We start from the raw sequence: 26914 nt of genomic DNA on the forward strand, positions 1-26914 counted from the left end.
TCATCTTTCGTTCCAGCGACACTCTCCAATATTATTTAATTTCATCCGTCAGTCATTACTCGTTGCTCCAGAAGAGTGAGACAGGGTTCGGCAGCCGGCACAATTCCTATCCTACCGAGCTCGATAGCTGCAGTCGCTTAAGTGCGGTCAGTATCCAGTATTCGGGAGATAGTAGGTTCGAACCCCACTATCGGCAGCTCTGAAAATGGTTTTCTGTGGTTTCCCATTTTCACACCAGGCAAATGCTGGGGCTGTACCTTAATTAAGGCCACGGCCGCTTCCTTCCCACTCCTAGCCCCTCCCTGTCCCATCGTCGCCATAAGACCTACCTGTGTCGGTGCGACGTAAAGCAACTAGCAAAAAAAAAAAAAAATCTTATCCTCGCCGCAAAATGGAGACTTCATTCATTCCATTCCTGACCTGGTCGCATAACTGGAAACAGGCTGATGATTATCTTTTTAATGAAGGGGAAAGATATGAGGTAACGGCTAAAAGTGATCAGGTCCGCGCGCTGATGACTTGCAAAATCGATCAGGGTTCGAATACCACTCATCCATTGAAGTAACCGTTGAAAAAAAAAAAAAAAAAGGACAGAAAAGGAAGTCCACTCAAGTCAAAATTCAAAATACTACTCTTTAAAGAGAAAGGAATCTATGAAAAAAAACAGAACTTACGGTGGTTACTCAGAAGAACTTACCCATCCCAAATGTTACAATATCTGATACCGGGCGAGTTGGCCGTGCGGTTAGGGGCGCGCGGCTGTGAGCTTAATTAAGGCCACGGCCGCTTCCTTCCAACTCCTAGCCCTTCCCTGTCCCATCGTCGCCATAAGACGTATCTGTGCCAGTGCGACGTAAAGCCACTAGGAAACAAGAAACAATATTTGATCTTTATTACCGCCTTCTACTTAATTTTATACCGTTCAGTATTCACCTTTTGTCCGATTTCACATCAGTGTTTTACTTTACACACACGGTGAGAACATTGTTTGTACAATGTCGCAGTAGTTAGTGAACAATGCGCTTAGTTCAGATATACGCCAATTCTTGTGCTGCCCCCCCCCCCCCCCTCCCAAAAAAAAACCCACGGTTGGCGCTGTCTGCACTGCCTTCTTCGATAGCGTGGAAGTTGTGTTCGCAATACAGGGACATTCGAATATGGCAGGAGATGAAAATAAGTCTTTTTAAAGCAAAATTTCCAGATGACTGGAAGGATGTGCTTAGAAACAGCTCAATGAAACCTTCACCATTCAAAGCAGTAAACTGTGCTACTGAAGTCAACTTTAAAGCATGGACAGAATTTTTATTGAAGGCATACAAACCAAGATACCTCATGCTTACAACACCTACAAGTGGATGGGTGGTATTCGTCAAGTGACAAAGAACAGCCGATGTTCATCTTTAACTACTTCTGGAGAAAAGGTGGGAGATGAAAGAGCAAGAAATACGGGTCAAGATGATCTGAAAAGGTTTTACAAATTATCCGTGAAACCTGCAAATTGAAGAACTTATTACACCTAACACAAGTTTTGATGATCGCTGATGTTCAGGCTTTGCACCAAGCATTAGTTTGTGGCAATACACAGAAAGAAGATGGAAACATGCTATAAAGTTGGTATTCAAGGGGACAAATCTGATATGCCGAGGAGTAAGGTATCCAGGGAAATGTTCGATAAATTTCCAAGTTCTTTGAACACGTTTAAGAGCCAGCTGGGCGACAGCGCTAAATGCTGATCATTGATAGCGTATGACTAGCGAGGACATGTGCAGGTCTTTTCATTCCACGCCCGTAGGGGACCTGCGCGTCGTGATGAGGATGAAATGATGATGAATACGACACATAAGCTCAGCCCCGTGCCGGCGGAATTAACCAATGATGATTAAAATTCCCAACCCTGCCGGGAATCGAACTCGCTAACTATTTAGCCATCGTGATGATAGAAGCTCTCACAGACGGCAGCGAAGAAAGATCGATGTCCTGTATATTTCCTGATAAACATTGCTTTTTTTAATTCCCTATACATAAAATGTAGGTTTATTCACTTTATCTGTCATAAAATGGGTTGTGCTTAATTGTGAACTTATCTCGTGTTTTTAAGCGTTAATTCTGAAGACCGAGCAACATGTGACTGGTCGTTTTTAGCCGTCACCCTTATTTGCTTTACAGCGCTGTGAAGCTACCGATTAGTTTATTGATTTTTGAAAATGTCTTTTTAATCCGCTGTTGGTTTCCAAACCGGCCGACAGGTGATTGACGTCATGCAGTGGGCGGCTCGCACACTGTTTGTCATCTGCGCAGGAGGAGCGAGGCGTGTCTGGCCAATCCACGACATGGAGAGGAGGACCTCCTCACTCCAAACAGCATTCTAGATTCTAGCCCGTTCTCCAGTTTGCCGTCGACTGCTCAACCACTTGCAGCAAGGTATTGGTTCATTTACCCTGACTTCTTGTAGCGAAACTTTGTTAAATTCAATAAGCTTACTGCTATAAATCGTGAAGTAGGCAACTTCTAAGGGTGAATTTGTTTGAGTAAGCCGTCAGTTTTTGCACTTCTTACTCTGGCAACTTAAAAGTGTCTTTAGTGCTGTGCAGGAGAAATACAAGGATAACCGCAATGAAAATTAATTCTGCGTAGATATTTCACTCACCCTAAGTATCATGTTCAGGGTTAGTGAAGTATTCTCATAGAGGTGGTGTTCATGCTAATCTCTCTCATCAGTAGTGGTGAGGCCACTTCGTGAAGAGAACATTTCATCTCCCAACTAGGGAAAGTTCCTCAGCTAATTCTTTCCTTTATTTTCTTTAATTATTAACAAAATGTTTGCGGAAATGTTAACACTAAACGTCGTTCGTTGCGGCTAAGCTATTTTCATGTGCTGTGAGGAAGGGTAGCAGCCAAGGTCATGGACACAGGTATGATTCACCCGCTTGCCGCGCGCATTCGTCAGTCTCTTTGGTGTGTAGTCAAATGCTAAATGATTTTTACCTGTATAATCACGCCGCACTTCTATTTAAGTGTATAGTATTGAATCAAAATCTCAAACTATTATTACCGTACTTAGTTTGTAAACTAAAGGGGCGGTGCGGGGTATTGTTGCAGGGTTGCGCAACTTCCTATAATTTTGCACTTCATTTGTCGTCTTTTCTTCTAATGTTTTAGTTTAATAAACCTAACATGCATTCAAAACATGATAAAACCAACCATCTTCGGTCGTTCGCTGCACTAATGCTTCGCATCGGATCAACAAACGTTGCTGGCTTTGATTCAAACTCAGGGGGTTTGTTTTCCTACGGCAACTCCCTGGCGAACAGCGCGGCGCAATGCACCTCAACAGGGACGAACCTAAGCCTGCATAGCATCAGGTAGCATGCCCTACCGAGAAACTGTTCCAAATGTCCCCGTTAGATTGCGCCACTCCGCGGAGATTACTTCATTTCTTTCTCTCCTCTCGCAAAGATATCATTTTCATTTTATGAATTTATAAATTTATTTACGTTGCACCGACGCAGATAGGTCTTACGCCGACGATCGGATAGGGCTAAGAGTTGGAAGGAAGCGACTGTGGCTTTAAGGCACAGCATTTGCCTGGTGTGAAAATGGGGAACCGCGGAAAACGAATGTTCAAGGCTTCCGACTTTGGTGTTCGAACGCACTACAATCCGAATGTAAGCCCACAGCTACGCGACCCTAACCGCACGGCCAACTTACTGGGCAATTTATTTTCCACGCCATACCAGATCACCCACAATATTAACATCTTGCTTCAATGAAAAACAGGAGGGCAAATTTTCAATTCAAGTGAAACAAAAGTAACTGTGCCAGGCTGAGTGGCTCAGACGGTTGAGGCGCTGGCCTTCTGACTCGTACGTGGCAGGTTCGATCCTGGCTCAGTCCGGTGGTATTTGAAGATGCTCAAATACGTCCGCCTCGTGTCAGATTTGCTGGCATGTAAAAGAACTCCGGCACTTCGGCGTCTCCGAAAACCGTAAAAAGCCGTTAGTGGGGCGTAAAGCCAATAACATCTCTATTAAGAGTAACTGTGATTAGTGTATAATTAGCTTCTTATTTCCTCGGTTGTAATTGCTAGATATATTACAGTTCATTACTTGACGATAATAGTTTCTTGTTATTTCTGTAAGCTATAAAAATGTGAGACTGAAATATTGAAGCAACACCCAGCTTCAGATAGGGCCTATCGCTAGCCGCCACTGGTAAACTGTCAACCTTTTAGGCCTTCATCTGTCGAAATTTACTTGGAGAGAGCATCAAAAAATTACCACTTTGTAGCCTTTTTTGTTTTTTTTGTTTTGATGCGTAGGCCTATACCTCGACTCCTACCCCCGTCGGCTATATCCCACAAACCCGGGTACCGGTAACTTACTTCTTATCTTTACACCCGCCCCACACACACAATTCTCAATCGCCGCTGTCCCTCGTCAATATTAAGCGTTAAATATATATCTGAGAATCCGAATTTGTTAAAATTAGTCATCTGTCCAGGATTACAGCAACACTGAAGTAAAATATAGCAGCCTACTGTTGATTCCAGGAAATTTAGACTTTTGTCCACTCACTACTAGCGAGGGTGACTGCGTGAGAATGTGGTGAAGGATGGTGTTGTGTAAAAGTTGCAGCGTATACGCTCCATCCCCGAGCCAAGTGAATTAATAATTTAAGATTTAAATCCCCCCACGCGTTCGGGAATCTAGCCCGGCGTACCTGAACCGAAGGCCATTATGCAACTGGACGCGACATCTTGTTGCTTGCTTGCTTGCTTGCTGATGCTTATTGGGCTGTGTCTACGACGTTTCACCCAGTCAATACTCGCTTACGCATGTAAACACACTAGTCTAAATGAAAACACTTCAATTCAATAATTGATGCCTGAACTTGCAAGTAGAAAAACACAAAACACGAAACTTCACTATATCACATAACTACCCCATTTTGCTAGTATAGACTGTTGTCATACGGGAAACTTCCAATCTTGCAATCACACTGCGTTTAAAGCGTCACCCACACGAAGAATCCAAAATAGCACTCACAAGTAATACACTAATGATATGAGGAATCACTCAAATGGAACCTGAGAAAGCATGAGTAATTCTCACTGGATATTATAGACAAAATTATAACACGATCTTGGCTTCATCTAGAAACAAATTTAGCACTCTAATAATCTCTTCTGTAGGATTACAGAGCAAACAAGAAACACTGGTAGGAAAAACCTGCTTAAGTCGCTGGAGGTTAGCCATAAGTTTTTTACGTTGGTTAGCATACAAAGAACATTCAAAGAGGATGTGATTAGAATCGCCATTACGGATATCTGTACCACACAAACAGTTGGTATCTTGCGTTAAATGGAACCGTGATCGATATTGTGGTGTGAGGGCATGATTAAACCGTAACCGAATGATGTTAATAATATGTCGTCTAGTATAAGATCCGCGTATAAACCAAGGTTTAACTAAAAGGCTTGGTTGTAAATGATAATAAAATTTACCTTTGACTTGTGCAGTTTGTCGGAAGAAATTCTGCCAGTCTGAACGTCCCTCCTGTCGAAAAATAACTACATAATCAGAAGCTGGAACCATATTGTTAGTATTCGGAACAGGAAGACGAGAAGCTTGTTTTGCAAAACAGTCTGCTTTTTCATTACCGGCGATACCCACGTGACCTGGTACCCATACTAAAGTTATGGAAATACCGACATTGTCAAGCATATAAAGGATACTCTTGACATTGTAAATATACCAATTATAGGATAACTCATCAGAAACCAAAGATTGTAATGCACTCAGCGAATCCGTATAGATTGTAGCTCGCGTATATCCCTTTCGCTGAACAAAAAGTAAGGCTTGCTGTATGGCAAATAGCTCCGCCGTAAAAATCGAACAGTCACTAGGCAAACCATATTGTTCACTAAAATTTAGAGAAGGTATATAATAAGCGGAACCGACTCCATTAATGTTCTTTGCCCCATCTGTAAAAATGTTTATGCTTCGTGGAATATGAGAAAATTTCACTCGTTTAACTGGACATATCTCGATCCCCTGCAGACAAGGAAATGTAGTAGAGCCATTACGCATAGGCCAAATGATTTGAGGCTTAAAATGAGAAACCGGATAGGGTAAAGTATAGGGTAGTAAAGTAGCACTGTGTATTAAGGTACACTGCTTCGACTTTACTGTATTAAATGCATGAAACAATGCAGGCAATCTGCTTAAACCCTGGCGCCTAACTGAATAATACTCCGAGAGTAACTGTAACTTCGGAATTAGAGGATGACTTGTGAATGAAAACTTTTTAAGTAAATATTTCGTTGCAAGTATTTTTCTACGTACTTGTAAGGGAGCTTCGCAGGCTTCAACGAGGAGGGCATTGGTAGGTGTGGATTTTAAAGCTCCAATACAAGATCGTATTGCTTGATATTGACAAGTGTTAAGAATATGTAAGTTAGTAGAAGATGCTACGTCGAAAATATGTGATCCGTAATCCAATATCGTCCGAATAGTGGTTTTGTACAGAGATAGCACCACAACGGGATCTGCCCCCCATTGCCTACGGGTTACGGCCTGTATAACCTGAATATACCGTTCACTCTTCGAACGCAAATATAAAAAATGATGTTTCCATGTAAGTTTTTGATCGATAAATAACCCAAGATATTTATGGTGGCTAACCACTGGTATTTCATACTGATCAAAGGCAAGTGGCGATCGGTCATAGGTTCTGCGATGTGTAAATATCATTGCTCGACATTTCGCTATGGAAAGATTTAACCCATGGGCCTCTAACCATGTTCTAGCTTCATAAAGCGCGAGACTAATATGTTGTCTACAGAGCTGTAAATCTTCGTGTGTACAATAAATCAAAAAATCATCAGCATACGCCTGTATGCGAGCATGACGTAAAATGACCGTTTCAAAATCTTTCATAAAAAGAGCGAAAAGAATACCACTCAGAATATCGCCCTGAGGCAACCCATTACTTACCTGCCGGGGCTGGAGTGTACAAGGCGTCGATTTAAATCGTAGTGTTCTATAAGTCAGAAGTTGTCGGAGAATGCTAATAAATCCCTCAGGAATCTTAAGAGTTGCAAGTTTTTCCCATAAGATGTGCAAAGGTACGGAATCATAAGCCCGTTGAATATCAAGAAAAACCGCTATGGTACTATGTTTTCTATGACGAGCTAAAAGTAAATCGATAACAAAACTATTAAATGCATCAGATGTACTGCGTCCCTTAAAAAAGGCATATTGATATCGAGGCGTCAAGTTATAGTATTCTAATACCCATAAGATTCTTCGAAGTAAGATCTTTAGAAACACTTTACGGATGCACGAACCGAGGACTATACCGCGATAATTACTTACCTCTGTGGGTAACTGCTTGTTTTTAAGAATGGGGATTAGGAAAAATTCATTCCAACTAACAGGTGTACTGTGATTGCGAAAAATATCATTATACCTATTTAGTAATACCTTCTTTGCGCGAATAGGTAGTAATTGGAGCATTTGATAGGAAACATTATCTGGACCTGGGGAAGAATGTGAGCATGTACGGAGTACTGCTTCTAATTCCTGATAGTCGCAGGGTTGTAGCAATACGGAAAAACGTGTGTCTAGTGGGTCTTGGTAAGGAACATACTGTGGCACTACAAAATCTGGCGTTTCTCTAACAAGAAAATCTGATAATACTTGACCTGGGATGGTCTTGGCAGGGGAGTGCTGCGTCACTCTTGTGATTGCCCTGATGGCATTCCACAAGTCTGCAATCGGAACCTGGCGTGTGAAGGACGATATAAACTCCCTCCAAGCGTCACGCCGTTTTTGATGGAAAAGTCGGCGGGTTTGTGCCATGTGTCGTTTGAGCCGGAAGTAATGCTCAGGTGTTGCGTGCTGCCTATATTGTCGAAACAGTACTTTACGAGTTTGAATCATCAAATGGCATTCTTCATCCCACCACTTAACATGCACAGGTTTTCTAGAAGATAAAGGAGGTGAAGCGCTGATGGGGTGATGAAGGTTAATACAAGCTGTTAAAATCTGCATTAAAGTTTGATATGAAAAAGTATTTACCGGTATTTTTTGTAACGCGTCCTCAATGTAGGCGGTATATATTTGTGGTTTAAAACTCCTTAAAGATCGAATCATGTTATGTGAAACAGTGTGGGGGGGGGGGGGTGGAGAAAAAGGTCTGCCTACTCCATAAGTAATAACAATAGGGAAATGATCACTGGAATAAGTATCACTCAAAGTATGCCATGTAGCGATAGACACCATATTTCGCTTACACAATGTTAAATCTACTGCGCTAGGAGGGGCAGAAGGCGCAGTCAAACGCGTAGGAGAGCCATCATTCAAAATAGCGAAAGCATGGTTATTTACTTCATTAAGGAACTGTGTGCCTTGAAGGGTATCCAAATGTCCTCCCCACAGGGTGTGATGAAGATTAAAGTCCCCAAAGATAAAAACATATGGTTCGGTAGTAAATTGTTGAAAGAATTGGTTCCATTGTCTCTCAGTAATGGAAAATTCAGGAGGACAGTAGATATTCACAAGTAAAAAATGCATATAATATAATCCTATAACATATGTATGGGGTATGGCCTGAATGTTCAAATGGATGCTATATGTCACGGATGAGTGGACCAAAAAGGCAACCCCCCCGTAACCGGGTCCATCATTACGTAAAACTGTGTAATTTGGATACTTGATGCGAGTCTCTAGATGAAACCAAGTTTCTTGTATAGCTACGAAGTGAGGTACTGTTTCCTGTATTAATTTATATAGCTCATGACGCTTGTTCAGGAGACTTCTAGCATTCCATTGAGTGATTCTGATCATAGAATTGAATAAAATTACAAATCCTGTCCCTTAACTGGAATACATTATGCGCTAACGCGGGGTGATCACCCAATAATTGTACTAATTGCTGAATAGATTGATAAAGACCACTTTGAAGATGTTCTCTTTGCCTATGAAATGACGAAAGTGGCTGCGCCATGGATGCGCTACTCGTGGCAACAGGTTCGTCAAAAGGTGCCTCCATCCGACGGTTTGCGCCGCCGTAAACAGGTGTAAGTCTTGAAGCCGCCATCTCCATGCGGGGAAGCTCGCGAACCAAATTTTGGTAACCTTCCTTATCATATCCTGGGGCTGGTGCTGGTCTCGGGGATTTTAAAATTACTTGAGTGAATTTCCTCTTACGGGGATTCGACTGTGTAGGAGTCTGCCCCTCCCCATTTAAAGGGGGAAAATTTTGAGAAGTGTCCACTAGATTATATTCCCTAGGTTGGACTTTTTGAACAGCGTCCTTGAAAGATAAATTCTGGTGGCTCATTATCTTTTTAATGTGGACCTGCTGTTAGTGCGTTGGACAATCCACATTGCCAGTTGAATGGGAACCGCGACAATGCACACATTGAAAGAAAGTTTCAGTACAGTTCGCCGTAGTATGGTGTAATGCACATTTCCCACACCTGGGACTTGTTGCTCTGCAATGCTTATCAACGTGCCCGTACCGCTGGCATTTTTTGCAGATGATGGGAGCAAAAACATATGGCTCCACCTCTAAATGCACTTGATATAAAGACACGTACTGTGGAAGTTTCTGTGCACGAAAAACCACTTTGATAGATCCAGTAGGTACATACTGTGTGCCTTCTTCGTTAACAACTCGACGGTTCAAACGTTTTACAGATTTTATTGTAGCAGGAGACTTCAAGTGCTTTAATATGGCATCCTCAGTCAAGGTCTTCTCTACTCCCCTGATGACTCCTACCCGCAATACATTAGAGCTAGGTATGTATGCCCGTAACTGCAGCTCAACTAATATAGGGTGTTTCAAAAATGAATTTGCCTGTACAGCATAGACAAATTCTATTTGTACCCTATTGCGTCCCTTGCGGGCCACTGATTTTATGCCTGGAATATTGTTCTCATAGAAAGTCCTACCTAGGGTCATAGGATGCATGTTACCGACATTGCCTGATGCTGTGGACTCCACAAAAATAATGAAAGGTCCATAATGAGTACTAGGATAAAGTTCCTGCGACTCAGTCTTCGAATTCGAAGTAGTAGTCTCTTTATTCACTACCTCATTGGGTGTATTAGGTGTACTCACTGTACTACTATTCTCACTTAGACTATCATCCTCATCCTGCTCCATTTGAACTGTCTCTTCCCGAGCAACTTTGAGGGTTGAAGGATCAGGAGACTCCTCACCACCACTTTGCTCCCCCATAACTTACGTATTACACTCGCAAAAGCACTACTCTATACCGTCCACGCTACCTCCTCACAGCAACTGTCAACTCAACTGCACACGAGCACTGCTAAGAGGGAACTACCAGACATCTTGTTTATTGAAGTTCAAATGAGACTTTTCAAGTCGAGACTGAACTAATGTTCGATTACACCTCGCATTGGACAGACAAAAGTGACTGTTTATCTGCTGGCGACTCGCCCGCCCCCCCTTCGCACGGGAGCAATTTGAGGACCGTTTTTTCAAAACTCGCTTATTAAAAAAATGGGGTGAATTGAGTTATATACGGGACGTGGATGTTAGGTCACATGGCTTTCATGTCCTTAAACTGGTTTTAGCAAAAGTTTATTGTCATCACAACAAGCCGCTAAATATGGGTCGTTTTCCCAAAACTCGCTCATTACTACGATATGCGTTATACCAAAACTCGCTCGTTACAGCAAACGTCGCTAGGCTGCTGGATATTTTGCTGACATGTAAGATTCCATTGTTTCTTTAAGTATGAATGTTAGTATCCGGACCTTAATATCAATATAATGTACGTTCAGTTCAGCAAAGAAAGAGATTTAGAAGGGAACTCAAAATGTTCAATCTCAAAGTACAAGCAAATTTTCTATACGAAATTCAATTTAGGTTTTGGGAATACACACTCAGATACATGTTCGACGTGTAAAGAACTTTTATTGATAATTAAGGATACGAAAAATGACGTTGTAAGGAACAAGGCTCGAATTGATTATAGATTACACAAAGCACGAGCTAATAATTATTTTTTGCCATTCTTAAAGAAAAGGATGATGGTCATGTTGATGTCATATTTGACATGCAACAAAATCAACCCATTCCTAAAATATCTATAGGGGAAGCATTTTACCTAAGACAAGCATGGTTATATAATCTTTGTGTCATGACAAATGAAAAGTGACTGGACAAAAGTAAAGTTTTCTTTTATACGTGGTTGGAGACAGAAGGGGTTTTGGAGCGAATGAAATAGCTTCGGGTGTAAAAGACTATCTTGAGCACTTAGAAAATAATCTTCGCAGGGAAGGGGCTAGATATAAAAAAAATCAGGCTATTTTCAGACTCTTTTGTATCTCAAAATAAGAATAGTATTTTATTAGCATCTGTGGCACGTTTCCTACAAAAAAAAATTGTTTTCACATCAGTTGAACATTATTTTCCCATTCGAGGTCATAGCTTTTTGCCGCCAGATCGAGTGTTCGGGAACGTAGAGAAAAAATACAGAGAGAAAGAAGAGATTGTATCGCGTATGGAGTATCATAGCCTACTCAGTGATCACGGCCAAGTGAGATCGGAACATCTATGATCTGAAGGCAAAATCAAGAAAGATTTTGAAAGGGAAACTACCTTTCAACATCGCGAAATCCCGCATCATTCAATACAGGAAACATGAAAACTTCCAAGGTACAAGTCGCTGTTCGATACACATACAGTGGTGAATCAACCATTGTGGAAATACTCAATAAAGGAAAGATTTCCTTCTAAGAAATGGACTTGGCTCCAAAAATGGAAATAGTAAATCACGTTAGTAAGGAAAAGACCCAAGATATGGCAAAGTTAATGAAATTCATACAAATACCTGGGGAAGCTAAGGAGTTCTATGAAGTGGTTCTTATGGGGAAAACATACCAAGAACAAGCTAAATGTAAGTGATATGATGGAGGATACAGAAGTTGGGGAAACTGTTTGAGAAATAAAGTGGTCTAGTCAATAAAGACAGAGATTCATTAATTTTATATCTGTTAAATTTTGAAACACTGGTATCGTATATACTATTACTACTACCATTCTTCATTTATAGTATTGTGATAATGTCTGTATGTAAATTCCGACATTTTAAGGTTTTAAATTTGTTTTATACATGCTGTGGAGGAAATTTTTACTCAATAGGATTATGCAATAAGCGAGTTTTGAAAAAAACGAACATTTTCCCCTACCTTTTTTGTAAACACTTTTCAAATTTGTGCTTTTGGCTATACTTATATCAGATTGTAACTAACAAATAAACTGTTTTAGATGTACTTTGTCAAATTATCCTTTTTTACTCTACTGTCTAATCAATTTTGTCTCTCCTGAAAAATTATGATTTTGCAAGGAGCGAGTTTTAAAAAAATGGTCCTCAATTTAAAACTGATAGGTGTTACCTCTTCCTCTTGAGGCCTGCTTCTTTCTTCCAGTGCGATGTTTAAACCATACATGGAAATGTATACAGCTAATGTATATTTCCTCAACGGTTGAAGATAAATGATGCTTTTCAAGGGGGCGAGTAACTTCCAGTTTAGCTACTCTTCGCAACACTTAGTACGTAGAAACAGAACCAAATATGATTTTGAAAATGGAAGTATATTTCAAATTTCTTGAACATAACCTATATAGCCTGTATTCAGTGATATAGGCCTAGCACGTCACAAAAACGCCCAGGAAATGTAAATGTGGTGCAGTTTTCACTGGGCCTGCAATATTGTCGGTAAACCGTCAACCGCTGTCTGCCTTGTGTATTTCAACCTTTTGTCGGTTCATACTATGTTAGCGTATAAATGAAACTTTAAACAGTGACATTTGTTCAACACTCTTTGGGTCATACGATTTTATGGTGTACGCGACATTACTAGCTGACAGTCTATCGCCGTCTGGAGAAGTAGACTAATTGTCCCACTTTAAAACATAGACCCCAGAATTCACTAAGTCCATTAGACTACTGACAATGGTGCAGGTCCATTTAAAATAAACAGTATCGTTATCTCAACATATTCGCTCTCTCGATTGATATTACTAAGAGTTATTTGAGGCGAACTTATTATCCGACTAACCCTGCATGAAAAAATTCCGGAACTATCAAAATGTTATTATATTAATGAAAATAAAAGCAGCTAGACATAGACCTGCTATTGCTAAGTTGTTGGGGAGATCAATGAGTGATTTATTTCGAGTAATTTGAACGGAAAATATAGTAGTAAGTTACTTGGTTATATCCGTATCTTCTTCACAAAGCTCATTATTGTTTACCTCCAAAGACTGACCGAGGGCTCCTTTTGCTCTCCGTGTTCGCGCATGCGCTTTATGCTAATTTGACAATTTTTACCAATGTCAGTACTCCAATTTCTGTCCCTGCCTTTATAAAGATATCTTTATATATCTGCTTAATTGAAACGATGATTTTTCCTAAAACAAACTGATGTTTATCAATTTTCTACCACATTTTTGTTTATCAAAACGTGCAAGTCTTAAGAGCCTTCCAAATGTTAAAATTTAAGCCTTCGTTAAAGTTATAAAGTTATAAAGCTTCCAACATTTTATACCTAGGCCTATATTGTAAATATCGCCATACAGGTCCTACCAAAAGTTTGACACCTGCATATTTCATGAAGATGACTTTGTCCTTAAACTTTTAGTCTCAGGCATAAGATTGTTTACAGTGAACTAGAACATATTTAAAGGAACATTTGCTGAAATTGTCATTAAAATATCGTTCTTTGTTTCGAAGTTATTTAAGTTCTTGTTTATAATAATTGGAAAGAAAATAGCTATTTTTAATACTTGAGATCTGGACAGTACAATATGGGGATTACAGTAATAATTTTTGTTGTGGAGAAATACAGATATCGATAGAATAATTATAATAAACAGAATATATTTCCATTAAAAATATCCTCCGTTTTATAGCTCGCAACAGAACCACAGAAAATGGTAAAAAAAACTTTGTACAGGAGACCCGTCAAGCTAGAGATCATTTTTTGTGTGTTACGTTGTAGCGGGATATCTAAAGTACATTCTAGTTTCTTAATAGTCATTTGCATGATAGTGTAACCCAAGCAACCGTACAGGCTGTGATGTAAAGTATGGATGGCTCTTATGGCAAGCGTTGACAGACGGCCGTAGCAGAGACATATGATCTTTTTTCGTTAAGTTTGTTTTAACATTCAGTTTATAAGTTATCTGTATGTATTATAAACACAGTAATGTGTATTGGTTGAGGTGGGAAATGGTTTGTACTTTGTTTCAAGAAGTTTCAGCTACAGATTTTTGATATTGGTATCTACAGAACATTTGAGCTCTTTTTCTTTAATGTTTGGGTAAAGCGTTCTTCTCATGTGTATTACTAGTAAGGGCCTGTGAAAATCTCGCAAACCGTTTCGCTAAGTAGGTAAGCCTGCTCTAGAAATATTCAAATTCCATTTTCTCGGAACATGGCAGGAGTTCTCGCCAGGTTAGGAATACAGTATCGTAGCAAGAATTCCAGGTTTAAATCCGCGTGAAGCTGGGAGAAATGTGTGCTTTTCTTTTCAAATGAAGTAAAATCAGTCTGACCCTGCCATAGTTGTCGGCTATAGGCCTATCTTAATTGAAATGGAAATTCGTCCTTCAGCTTGTTTTGTATAGGTTCTAATCTCGCGATCATAATGGGAGCGCTTATTTTTCCTTTTTTACAGAAATTCGGAGCGTATTGCAGTTATCCGTGGTGTTGATTGCCATGTGATGGATCAGGTGCATTCTCTCTCCTTCCTCACAAGGTTCCTTCTGTTTTTCTTTCCCTATTCTAATTACTGTAGCTGGCCATATCTTTAAAACTGCTGCCGTTCTTTCTAAAACTTTATCAGTGGGCCTCCATTTTCTCTTAGCCTCAAAATATTTCCGTTAGGGCCACATCATTTCGCGAGCTTGACCACGATTAATGAACCCATTTACGCTCGACCTTTTTCGAGGTAGTTTGAACTGGATGAGACATATTGTCAAAAACCGTTGCCTACGCTATAATACAAGGCCTTGAAATGCACTCGTGGAAACGGGTTGCTTCCTAGTTCACCATTCAGCCGCCCCCCTTGTTTTCGCATGGCCGTATATGTCAATAAATAAAGTATATCCTAAATAAAAAGAACTGAATGTTTTTGCGAGTATTGACAGTACTTTATTTATAGAACGGTGCTGCATTGGCTTGGATATGTCATTGAAGTTTCAAAACTTTCCTTTTGAGGGGCTTCTTATCAAGTTTCAAAACTTTCTCTCTTCCACTTGAGTGGCTCAAAGCAATGATGTCTAACAGAGGTCTCAGAAATTTTCATAGTAGAAAAAGAGGTGGTTTGTCGCCTTTAGACTTTCCACACTTAATTTCACTGTTGAACATGTCTTTCGAAAAAATAAACGTACACCTTTAAGTAACTCTTTTCGGAAAAAGTACCGCGTAGCGGAAGTGACAAATTCCGTCGTTCACTGCAGAAGTGCCACAGACGATGATTTTCGGTATCTGAGGGCTCCTCGATCTTGAAACGAATAAGACACAATGTTGGACTTTGAGTAGCTGGAGAACAGATGTTCTAAACAGCCTTTACAGTCTTTCTTTTGCCACACGAACCATAATGTCATTGTATTCCGGTTGACGTCTTAGGTAGCTGAAGAAGAGCTCGATGTCATAGCTCGTTGGGTTCCTCGTCAATGCATAATGCAAATGTATACTTATGAGGTATTTTACGCAGGCCACAGTGGACTAGGTAGTCAAGATCTATGCCTGATACATTTCTCTCATGGTTCTTTTTTACTTTCTCTGAATGCATTTTAAGTTTCTTAATATATGACAGGAAATCATTAATTAACCAACTGAGGAGTTCATCTTCAGTACTAAAATATGTTTTTTTTCTAGTGACTTTACATCGCACCGATACAGATAGGTATTATGGCGACGATGGGATAGGAAAGGCCTAGGAGTTGGAAGGAAGCGGCCGTGGCCTTAATTAAGGTACAGCCCCAGCATTTGCCTGGTGTCAAAATGGGAAACCACGGAAAACCATCTTCAGGGCTGCCGACAGTGGGATTTGAACCCACTATCTCCCGGATGCAAGCTCACAGCCGCGCGCCGTACGACCAACTCGTCCGGTTAAAAGATGCTCGTTTGTTCTCGTTCCTGAATATGCCCCATGTGGGGTGTTGCAGACGTTATGCGCATTGAACACTTTAATAAAATGCTCCATAAAACAAATGGCTTATTTTAAACTGTATTTTATGCTCTCGGGACAAAACCACCTCCATACTTTTTAAACCAGATTGTTTCAGGGGAAAATACAATATTTTTAGCTCTTGCTACATTCATTTTCGTGAAATTTGTTAGGCAAATTATTTTCCTCGTTGGTTTCCTAATTTAAGATTTCTGAGTTTGAAGATGCCTCTCAAATGATTGCCAGTCACGGTAGCACAGTTTAAAAAAAGTCCAGTGACAAATTTTGGGATCGCCCGATTCTTATGACTTAACTCGGATCAAAACTTAGGAACAGGGGCCTACTTCGATCAGCTTGAATTCGTATCTCATGCGCAATACTTCCTTTGTATAATGTTTCGAACATTGAACATTCACTGGAAATTGTGAAACTAAATTCCACTACCTTTAATTTCTCGTCAATAAACCATGACTGGAACTGCGAATGCTTAACATCAGACAAATACATAATACATTCACAACCAACTCAGTTAATGAACACGTTTAAAGGCGCGAGCCTGGTAGACAGGGGGCAAGAATGCGATCCTAGCGGCCCGGCATTGAACTTCAGTGTAACCACTTCCATAGCGTTTTACGGGCTCTATTTCCAGGCCTTGTATTATAACGTAGGCAACGTCAAAAACCCACAAAAGAGATGATTATCACTGGAAAGCAGGCATTGTTAGGCAAGGCCCACTAACTGGCAACTGGGACCGGCCACGCGACTACCTGGCAGCGTCCTCCTTTGACAATATGAAAGTAACTTGGTATAATTTCTAGCTGTATCTTAGCTGAACACCGTTTATGGTTAGCATCCGCCTGGTCCATACGACCTCCAATGTCGGAATGTACAAGAAATCTAACTTTAGATGTTTACAACCCCAGCCATAATCACCAACTCTGCCGTCTGGTAGAACCTGATGTACATGATCTAATTAAAAAAAACAAAAAAAAACTGATACAGTATTTAGATTTGTTCCGCCTTAATATTGCTAACATAGCCTCCACCTACTGAACCGAGAAAACAGGAGCGTACGATGCTAAAATTATAAGTGTACAAAGGTAATTATGATTTTGCTGGTCTATTGTTTCTGTACGGCACAGTATTTCACATGTTTATTTGCAGGATGGACGTGTTTGTCAAGGTACCTCCCTGTTTCTTTGCCTTGGTGTTGAAAGCTCTTCTGCTGATCGGCGGTGTGGAGTCCAATCCCGGTCCTTCTAATAAGGTACGTACCGTACTTTGTCATTAGAATGTTAGCCGTGCCAAAAGCCTGCATTCCGTTCCAAAACTCTACGAATACACATGACTCTGGTGATGGAGATGTTAAGCCTTGGCACCTACCTGATCATCCTCCCTAAATCCAGACGCGCAGGTCGCCTATGGGAGTCGAATACAGACCGCGAGCCGAAAATGTCTGACACTCCCTGCACTAACAGCTTAATAAGAGACCATAGAATGTATAGAAACTACTTCTCTCTAGACAAGGCTCTAAAAACTCTTGATGGACTGTGCCTCAGGAAGCACTTCTGAAGGTGCAACTGACCTAAGTTCACTCAACTTAGAACAAGAGTACTGGGTTAACTCCTGGGGCAAGTTTTTCAAGGACAATTCAGCTGAGATTTTACCAGATTACTCCTACAGGGGTTTTGCTCTACTGAGTCTGCCATCCTCAGCTCGCACTGTTCACTACATCCCTCGTCAAATCCCTTTCTCATTTCTAAACAAAATATTCTGAAACAAGTTTCAGGAACTAAATTGAAGAAGAAAGAAAAAAGAAAAAAAAAAAAAAAACCACGTTACTCCACTCGCTAGCAATTTTCAACCAATTATTCCTTAAGGATAATAATCATATACTGGTACAAGTGCATTTTTATTTTAAAAGGATATTTTCTAAGCAACCACTTACTCAGATAGTAGTGTACATAAAACACAAATGTGTTGGAATTATGCTTGACTGATGATAATGTGGTAAATAAGTAACATATTAAACAGATGGTTGGGTGGAATAAAGCTTTACCAAATATTCCTCAAGCGAAGGCTCTTCCCGAATTTCTCCTTTATGCAGTATAGCTGTGATGTACAGTATTCTGGTAAGACACTTATAGCTAGGTTTCTTCTCAAATTCTAAGCTTGACATACCAATACCAGCTGCTAAAAATGTAGCCTATATCACTTCCGTTGCACTGGAAAACAATATGATGACATACGGAATTGTTCTGAAGATATACAGTGTATAGTAGGCAGGTTAACCATTTTTAAATAGTTGAATAGGTACATATTTTCATGAATCACTACATTTCAATTTTGCTGGACTTGTAACGGTCCTTTGCATTAAATGAAGATTTTATGAAATGTCTCCTTAGAAGTATTGCCCCACAACTCCGTGTATTCACGTATGTGGCAGTAAATAAGGGAAATATAAAGAATTTTTGCAGTACTGACCGGAACATGTCTGTTGCAAAAGTATGGAGTTCAGCTTCCGCCACTTTTCTCTTAAAGAGTTGGTTCCTTTCCCGTCGTTAGATGCACCTTGACCAATTTAATGTACCAAAGTGAAAAGAAAAACAAAAATGGCCAAATATGATTTTGATTAAATTCTACACCGACCAATTCTCTGAAGACGGATTGAAACATTTTTAATGACCAACCACACTACAGTTGATTTGTGTATTTTTTGACGTGTTATTATTTATGCCCAGGTTGTTACGGTGTGTAAATAGAATGTCCTCACAGGATAAGCTAACCAACAAGATATACTGAAGCAAAAATGAAATAAAATAGGATTGAAAATTTTACGAAAGTTTCAAGCACTTGCACCAACTGTCAATATAAACTTTTATAAGCAATGACAAGTCTTTTATTTGTCTTATTTTGACCTAAAAACTGATTTTAAACTTTACCCTATACATTTAGCAGTTTCATGAACTGCAATGGCAGATAAGGCTTTTTACGAATGATGTTATAGTGTAGCCTGCAGAGAAATAAACAACTTACAAGATTGGGAGACACTGCAGAACGCAGACGATGTTGCGAGATGGACAGCAGACAATAGTATGAAAGTCCTCTGTTTTAGTGTTGATGGGATGAATGCACCTCAACTGGATCACTGCAGGTAGGCCCTACATAGATATCGGAATATGGGACAGTCGCCAGATTTACTTGATTCAAGAACTGGAAAAGATCCGAAGGAGAGCAGCAAGATTTAATCTAGGTCTGTGTAGAATTGAACCAACATCATTTTTTGGCCACTTTTGTTGACCTAAATTATAATCTACTTTTTTCTTTTGTTAGTCTTATGAATAACAGAAAACATAATCTATATAGGCTAGAATTTGTGGCAATTCTGTCTTCAGTTTTTTACTCATATGTTACCAGTTCATGTGGATCATGTTTGATATTGGCCTAATTGCAAGTCTATGCAGTTTTAGTTTAAAATTTTTTAGTGTACCAGTAGAATTTCTCCTGAATTGCTGTTGTGTTCATGTTTGTGAATGAAAATGAGCGATAGTTGCATTTGTAAAACCTTTACCCGACTTGGCCAATAATCAATAGGCTTAACCCAGACTCAGAAGCATGAAAATGTTGAGAACCTCTAGCACTAGGAAAATTAGAGAAATAGTACATGTTCAGAGGCACAATAAAAATGCTTGTTTAAAAGGGCCTAACATCTAGGTAATTGGCCTGTGAGAGCACCTTTCACCTGTCCACTCAACTTTGCAGTAAATACACAGCAAAATGAAGCAAAGTTGGTCTAAAATCGTACTGGTAATCTGTCTAATCACATAATTTAGACTGAGTTAATTTAATAATAATTCACAATGACAGTTCATGATCTAGCGAGTTTATTCTAACATCACAACAGCCCCACAAGTTTTATGAAAACTTGCTATAAAAATATAAACAATAAAGTTACCATAATACTGTACGGCCAATATTAGAGTTGTTATAGTTTACTGGGCATAGGGATGAACAGACTTACACAGCAATATACTTATGTAAGTGGATGTAATCTGATGGTTAAATTTGTTGAATAATATTTATTAATTTGGGCACCCAATTTATGAAATTTTAACCATTTCCTACCAAAGTTGTCTATAGGAGTTAAAAAGTATAATTCTTCCCATTTATGAAAGTACATATTGGTGAATATACAGTATTAAAATTAACTCCTTACAAAATTGTCAAAAGCCATTACGTAGCTACAGAAGACAAAACTTACAGAAATCCTCATCTAGGCCTAGAAGTTTAAAATAAATTTAATTCATAGACAAGACTTGAATGACTTAACATTAATATAAAATAGTCAAAATTCGGGAAGAGGTCCCCAAGAAAAGTACTTTAATACTGCTACATGAAAGATGCTTTGCCTATTGAATATTGTACAAGTGGTAAACAAATGTATGGTATTTTTATGCAGTGTTGTTTAAGTTCATAACTTTATAAATGTAAGCTGTAAATTAATGAAATTCACATAGCGTATGGGGGCCTAATGCATAAAGAGAAGAGTTAAAAAATAAGACATTTGATGGTATTTTCTTAATCTAAATAAATTTGTAGTAAACATATGGAAAAGTTTTCATGTTGCTGAGCTGCTGGAAGGTTTTTCAAAAATATAAAATCGGTGAACATTCATAATTATAATTTAAAGTATTTTGGTTACCTCCATTTTTAAATGACATTACTTGTCTCACGCACGTGGTGTAGTGTCCATTACACAGCTATAAATTGAAATTTCTGTTTAACTTGCAGAGTTGTAAACTGCTCAAATGTTTGAAAAGTCTTTAAATTAGATTAATTAAATGAAATAAGTTTCATTATGATAGATCTGTATTGAACTGTGATTACAATAGAGTTAAACTAATGCATTATTAGGGTCCACCTTTTCAATACAAAATGTACAGAGTTTAGATTACATAAATGATTACGGACTCGTTTCGACCTAATGGGTCATCAGCCTAAAACAAAATAAAAACATAAATACCGAACAAATTAAAGAATGTAAAGACGCATAAGGTCTCGTAAATGTACATACCATGTGAGATATTGAGAAAAGAATTAGACATGCAGCACTGTTAAAAAATAACTCTATGGCAGAGATTCATAAAAAGTCCAGTGCGCATTAAAAAGATGTTAAAGATAGGAATCCTTGAGTTGCTGAATAGGGAGATTAGTATATGCTGGCTCCTCTCCTTAAATGTGGCGTTATACATTCGAAGAACTGAGACGAAGTTACGTAGTTTTTCAAGATATTCATAAACTTAAAAACACATGGATGCTAGAAAGGCTCATCTGTTTTTTGGAACTTGAAGGAAGGTGATTGTTGCGCGTGGAGGCTTAAGAATCCAGAGATGTGCTACACTATGTTAAAAAAGAGATCCATAAGAGTCCAGTGCACCGTATAAAAGTAAGTTGTAAAAGTAATCCTTAAGTTGCTGGTCATAAGAAAAAAAAAAAGGCTGGCTTCCATGTGATGCTGCTGTTTATTCAGAGATAAATTGTAATAACATTGTCTTCTCAAGATGTTTAAAAACTGGATATATATGTGGATGCAAAGGATGCAAAATGAACTGCAAATTTCTATCCACCTTTATTTAACTCCATATATGTTAATCCTCCTCACGTAACATCCATCGTCCTTCAAAATTCTAGAAACAAAAGACCTTTCTTCTAGCATCATACTTCGCATATCAAGTTTTAAACATCTTGAAGACAATGTTACTACAATTACAATTGATCTCTGAATGAACAGCAGCACTGCGTGGAAGCCAGCCTTTTTTTTTAGATTTCCATGACAAGCAACTTATGAATTACTTTTACAACTTTTTACTTTTATATGGCGGACTGGACTTTTTTAACATAGTATAGCGCATCTCTGGATTCTTAAGCCTCCACGCGCAACAATCCCCTTCCTTCAAGTTCCAAAAAAGATGAGCCTTTCTAGCATCCATGTGTTTTTTACGTCTATGAATATCTTGAAAAACGATGTAATTTCGCCTACATTGTTCTTCGAAAGTATAACAGCACACTTAAGGAGCCAACTTTTCATTGATGTACGGCGCACTGGACTTTAATCATAAATAAACTGTGACTTTGGCTCAGTTGTTCAATTGGATAACAGCATCTTAAAGGAGCCAGCATATTGTCGTTGCCGGGACAAAACCTCCCATGTGATAATATTTTAGGAGATATACCAACCCGCAGCCCATACGTTATGAAGAGCGAAAATGCCTTGACCATATTCACACAATATTGCACCTTACATGACAGAACATTACCGACCAAAGTTCTAAACTAAAATATTTCACATAGGTGGTTTTGTCCCGGCAGCGACGATATACTAATCTCCTTATCCAGCAACTCAAGGATTCCTATCTTTAACATCTTTTTAATGCGCAGTGGACTTTTTATGAATCTCCGTCAGCTATTTTTTAACATAGTGCTGCACATCTCTAATTCTTTTTTCAAAATTTCGCATGGTATGTACATTTGAGACCTCACGTGGCTTTACATTGTTTAATTTCTTCGGTATTTGTTTTTATTCTGCTTTAGGCTGATGACCTACTATTAGGTCAAAACTAGTCCCTAATCATTTATGTAATTTAAACTCTGTACATTTTGTATTGAAAAGGTGGACCTTAATAATACATTAGTTGAGGCGTCTAGTATCAAAACCGGCCAAGTCACCAAGGCATATTTTTCAATATGGACGAAAAACCTGTAGAGACAAAGCAATGATGGTCAGAAAAGTTTTTTCACTGTTATATCCTTAATGGTTTAATATTTAAGTTCCGCTGTTTTGAGAAATCTAACTTGTAATTAACCCATCTTTTTTGTTAATTTAAATTTTGATTTGGCTGTTTTTGTTGCAATTTTGTACAATTTTACAAGGTATGAAAGTAAATATTTCAGTTCACCACTCGGAACAATATCAACGTTACAGCACACAATAATGACCAAATACGAGCACACCAGAAATAGGATTGCTTTGGCGCCAATGTCGGTAAGAAGCCCGCGAATACGTAAATCAGTGTTGCAAACGAAAAAACACAAAATATTATGACTTCAAAGAATATACAAGGAACGATTTTGACTACTGATATTATCACATTGTTGCTTAATGTAACAAAAGATTCCAGACAATAATGCTGCATCATAAAGATTGTCGCTCGTTCCTTGACTTGGCCGGTTTTGAATTCACTGGCTGCATGACTTGGCCGATTCTGTTGCACGACCGAGAATTCAGTGCTCTATAACATGAAGACAGGTCAATTTTAAAGCATATTTTTGTTTCACCTGATAGTGCTATACTTCTACTTCAAATTGATAACCTTAACTCATTTTCGTAAATTTTGTGACTTGGCCGGTTTTGATACTAGACGCCTCAGTTTAACTCTATTTAAAGTAGATAGAAACTATTTAACTCAAAATAACAATTTTAAAAAAATACTTAGTTTTTGTTCTTGGAACCTCTCCAAAAGACTGTCCCAAGAATGACAGGTAGGCAGGTCTATAAAGCAAAGTTAGTGAAATCTTCTGATGTAGCAATTTCATTTCCAGGATAATTGCGAGCTTTGTGGCGCCTGCTTGGAGACTTCTCCTGAGGAGTTTAAGGCAAAACTTTCCAAATTGGAGGAGAAACTACAAGAGCGGGAGAACTTGTTCGAGATGAAGATTATCATGAGCAACGAGAAAGAGGCGCTCTTGGCCAACAAGGAGATGTTCTATGTGGAACGAGAATGGCTGATGATACACAAAGAGAAAAGAATTCTGGAGAGTGGTACTGTGTACAGCCCAGACCATCTGAAGACTGCTCTGTGCCGTGGGAAGAGGTCTGCAGTGAGGGACATCCTGGAGACGGGGACAGTGTCTGTGGAACACAGGTTTGAGGACCGGAAGACGGCCCTCCTGCTCGCAGCTGAACTGGGCCATGTGGATGTGGTTCAGTACCTCGTGGCGGACGCTGGTGCCTGCCTTGACGTGGCAGACAATGCGAAGGGGAGATCGGCTCTGCACTGGGCAGCCTGCAGCGGACACTGCCACGTGGTGAAGTACCTGGTAAACGAGGTCAAGATGAATGCCTCCGAGAAGACGGCGCTGCTGGAGACACCCCTACATCTAGCCGCGGAGGGCGGCTTCTTGGACGTGGTGCGCTTTCTGGTGGAGGTCGGAAAAGTGAACGTCCACGACAAGGACTTTATGGGAATGAGTGCGGCCCACTTTGCGGCCAAACATGGACATCTGCACGTTATCAAGTACCTCTGGGAAAATTGCACTTCATTTGACAGCACTGCAAATGGCTGGACACCCCTGCACTTTGCTTGTGATGCCGGTCATCTCGATGTTGTAGTCTATCTGGTCCAGTCTGGGGCTGTGGATAAGAACGCTGTAAATGCTGCAGGATATAAAGCTGTTGCTTACGCTTCTAAGTACAACCGTGCTATAAAGGACTTTTTGGCCCTTCCATAGAGTGGATGATGTTCATTCAATTGTTACAAATATATTTTGTTACTTCCAGCACTAAATATCAATCTTAGATTGAGAGCAGTTGAGAAAAATAATAGTGCATCAAGCAAGCCAGTTTCTTTTAAATGATCGTGTATTTTGATTTATTGTATATGATAGTACTTATTTTTAAAAAACTTACTGTGAATAAAAACATTTAACCCATTGAGGGCTGCATATTTGTTGGATTGAAAGTGCACTGGGGCTGGGATTGTTTTGGAGGAAATAGTGTCGCTTCATATTGTGAGAAATTTCTTACATGACCATAAAGAATTTAAATATACGTGAAAATAAATGGCTTTCATACCACGAACTGCAGAACAAGGAATACATTAAAACATTTTAATAGCATTACGGGTCCATACTCGGTCAGCATGCTGAGCTGTAAGTCTTCTCCTTGCACTTCTTCAATTTGCACATCTATTTGTTTTTCAGGAGCACTGATCAAAGCCTTACTAATATTACTACTAATTTCACTGAAAAATGTTCCTAATCAACATTACTTTCTAAAAGGGGTTATATATTGGTACATTTCAGTTGTTTACTGGCAGCCATCTTGTTTACAAGCGAATCTCAAGCTATAAAGATTGTCCACTTCAAACTAATATTAACAAGCACACTATTGATATATATGAGCAAAGAGCATGTAACACTGCAAAGAAAGTCCCTACACAAATCACAAATGCAACTCGCTCTGCCATCTCTTGAGGAAAAGTTGAATTACGTAGTAAAGTGGTCCGGCATTTGGTGGTCCACCAAGACGAAGCATGGAATGGTTCCGTGGCTCGGGCCCAATGAGTTAACTAATCTGAATGTTCATCTTAGAAGGAATGCTATCCAAAGTGCGTTCGTAGATATTGTTTCAAAATGAACAGCGCTTATATTGCAGACATTATATAGGTTTTTGGGCTTGTATAGCGTTGAGAAAAAAAGGTGAAACTCTTTACATTTCGCAGAGAACTTTGCTCGAGTGTTCATGAGGAAGACTTCTGGCAAGCGGGAGCTGGCAGCATTAAGCGTGAGAGGTGATGCTCAGTGGTGGCGGACTTGAGAGAAATAAAATAGCTCTCGCAGACCAAACGCGTACTTCACAATCTCATTAATCACCAATTGCCTTTCCAGATCACATCTGGAATTGTAAACTCTGACCTCGGTCAGATAATCAGCCAACCATATGGAGTCTTTTAACAAATGAATCCACCGGCTCGGACATGGTGGCTGTCGCGCAGAAGATCAAGGAGAGTTGGAGCGCCTGGAAGTCCAAAGGAGCACACAGCCACAGCAAACTAAGAGATTATTGAAATTCAACAAGCCAGGGAAATTTTCCTAACTTGCCACACTCAACATAAACTCGTTAATGAAACTCGGCAAGATGAAGCATTTAACAAATATAATGGATAAACATGAAATTTTACAGATCAAGATCCAATAGAATCTGGAGGATATTGCCTTTACAAAGACCCTCCAGGAAAGAGTACTGAAGAATGTTCCCCAATTTCGTATGGGATTCCTAGTCCATAACAGTATAATAGACACGATCAAGAACTTCTCATCAACCTCTCCAAGAATAGAAACATTAACAATTAAAGTGGGGAATAAAACTTATACTCTGAATGTCCATGCCCCAAAAAAACTAAAAAAATGCCAAGGAAAAAAGAAACTGGCCAATTTTTGGAAGAATTGGACCATCTGCTATTAAACATCCCTGATATAAACATTAAACTCTTGTTTGGAGATTTCAATGTAAAAATAGGGCAAGAAAGAAAATATCGTACAGTAGTGGGAAGATGGCCAGCTCATAAATTTACCAACAAAAATGAGCAATCATTAATGGAACTTCATGAGAACCATGGACTTATTCCGGAAACCACAAGATTTAAGAGAAAACCACACAAATTGAGGACTCGGAAATGTCCTAATGTAAAATTGGGAGTTTCAAATTGACCATGTAGCCATGGATAGAGATTAATACAAAGAAGTTTATAATGTGAAAGCCCTCCAGTGGGCAGACATTGATTCAGATTATATATCAAAAATAAAAATAAAGTTAACACCTAAAGTGAGAAAAAAAACTCAATCCACTAGACAAAGAAATTGATACCAGTTATTTAATAAATAACTAGCTGATGTACCCGTGCTTCACTACGGAATTT

The 26914-nt window shown here is 39.3% G+C and overlaps 2 protein-coding genes across 2 annotated transcripts in view; one reads left to right on the forward strand and one right to left on the reverse strand.

Annotated features, from left to right (window-relative positions):
* The window catches only part of LOC136884369 (zinc finger protein ZFP2), a 134389-nt gene that overhangs the window by 35509 nt on the left and 71966 nt on the right, over positions 1-26914 (reverse strand). The gene's annotated exons all lie outside the window — the stretch shown is intronic.
* Positions 2300-26887, forward strand: LOC136884158 (26S proteasome non-ATPase regulatory subunit 10). Its single transcript, XM_068229780.1, has 3 exons — positions 2300-2421; positions 17382-17484; positions 23817-26887. The coding sequence occupies exons 2-3, from the start codon at positions 17383-17385 to the stop codon at positions 24723-24725; spliced, it is 1011 nt and encodes a 336-aa protein (XP_068085881.1). The 5' UTR covers positions 2300-2421; position 17382; the 3' UTR covers positions 24726-26887.

The sequence above is a fragment of the Anabrus simplex genome, chromosome 12 (genome assembly GCF_040414725.1).
Source record: "Anabrus simplex isolate iqAnaSimp1 chromosome 12, ASM4041472v1, whole genome shotgun sequence".
NCBI lineage: Eukaryota > Metazoa > Arthropoda > Insecta > Orthoptera > Tettigoniidae > Anabrus > Anabrus simplex.

What these genes read in the sequence shown, in the direction of transcription:
- LOC136884158 (XM_068229780.1), top strand. Translation starts at nt 17,383, where the DNA reads ATGGACGTGTTTGTCAAGGTACCTCCCTGTTTCTTTGCCTTGGTGTTG. An exon ending in ATCCCGGTCCTTCTAATAAG is followed by an intron (nt 17,485 to 23,816) that starts GTACGTACCGTA and finishes TTTCATTTCCAG; the next exon opens with GATAATTGCGAGCTTTGTGG.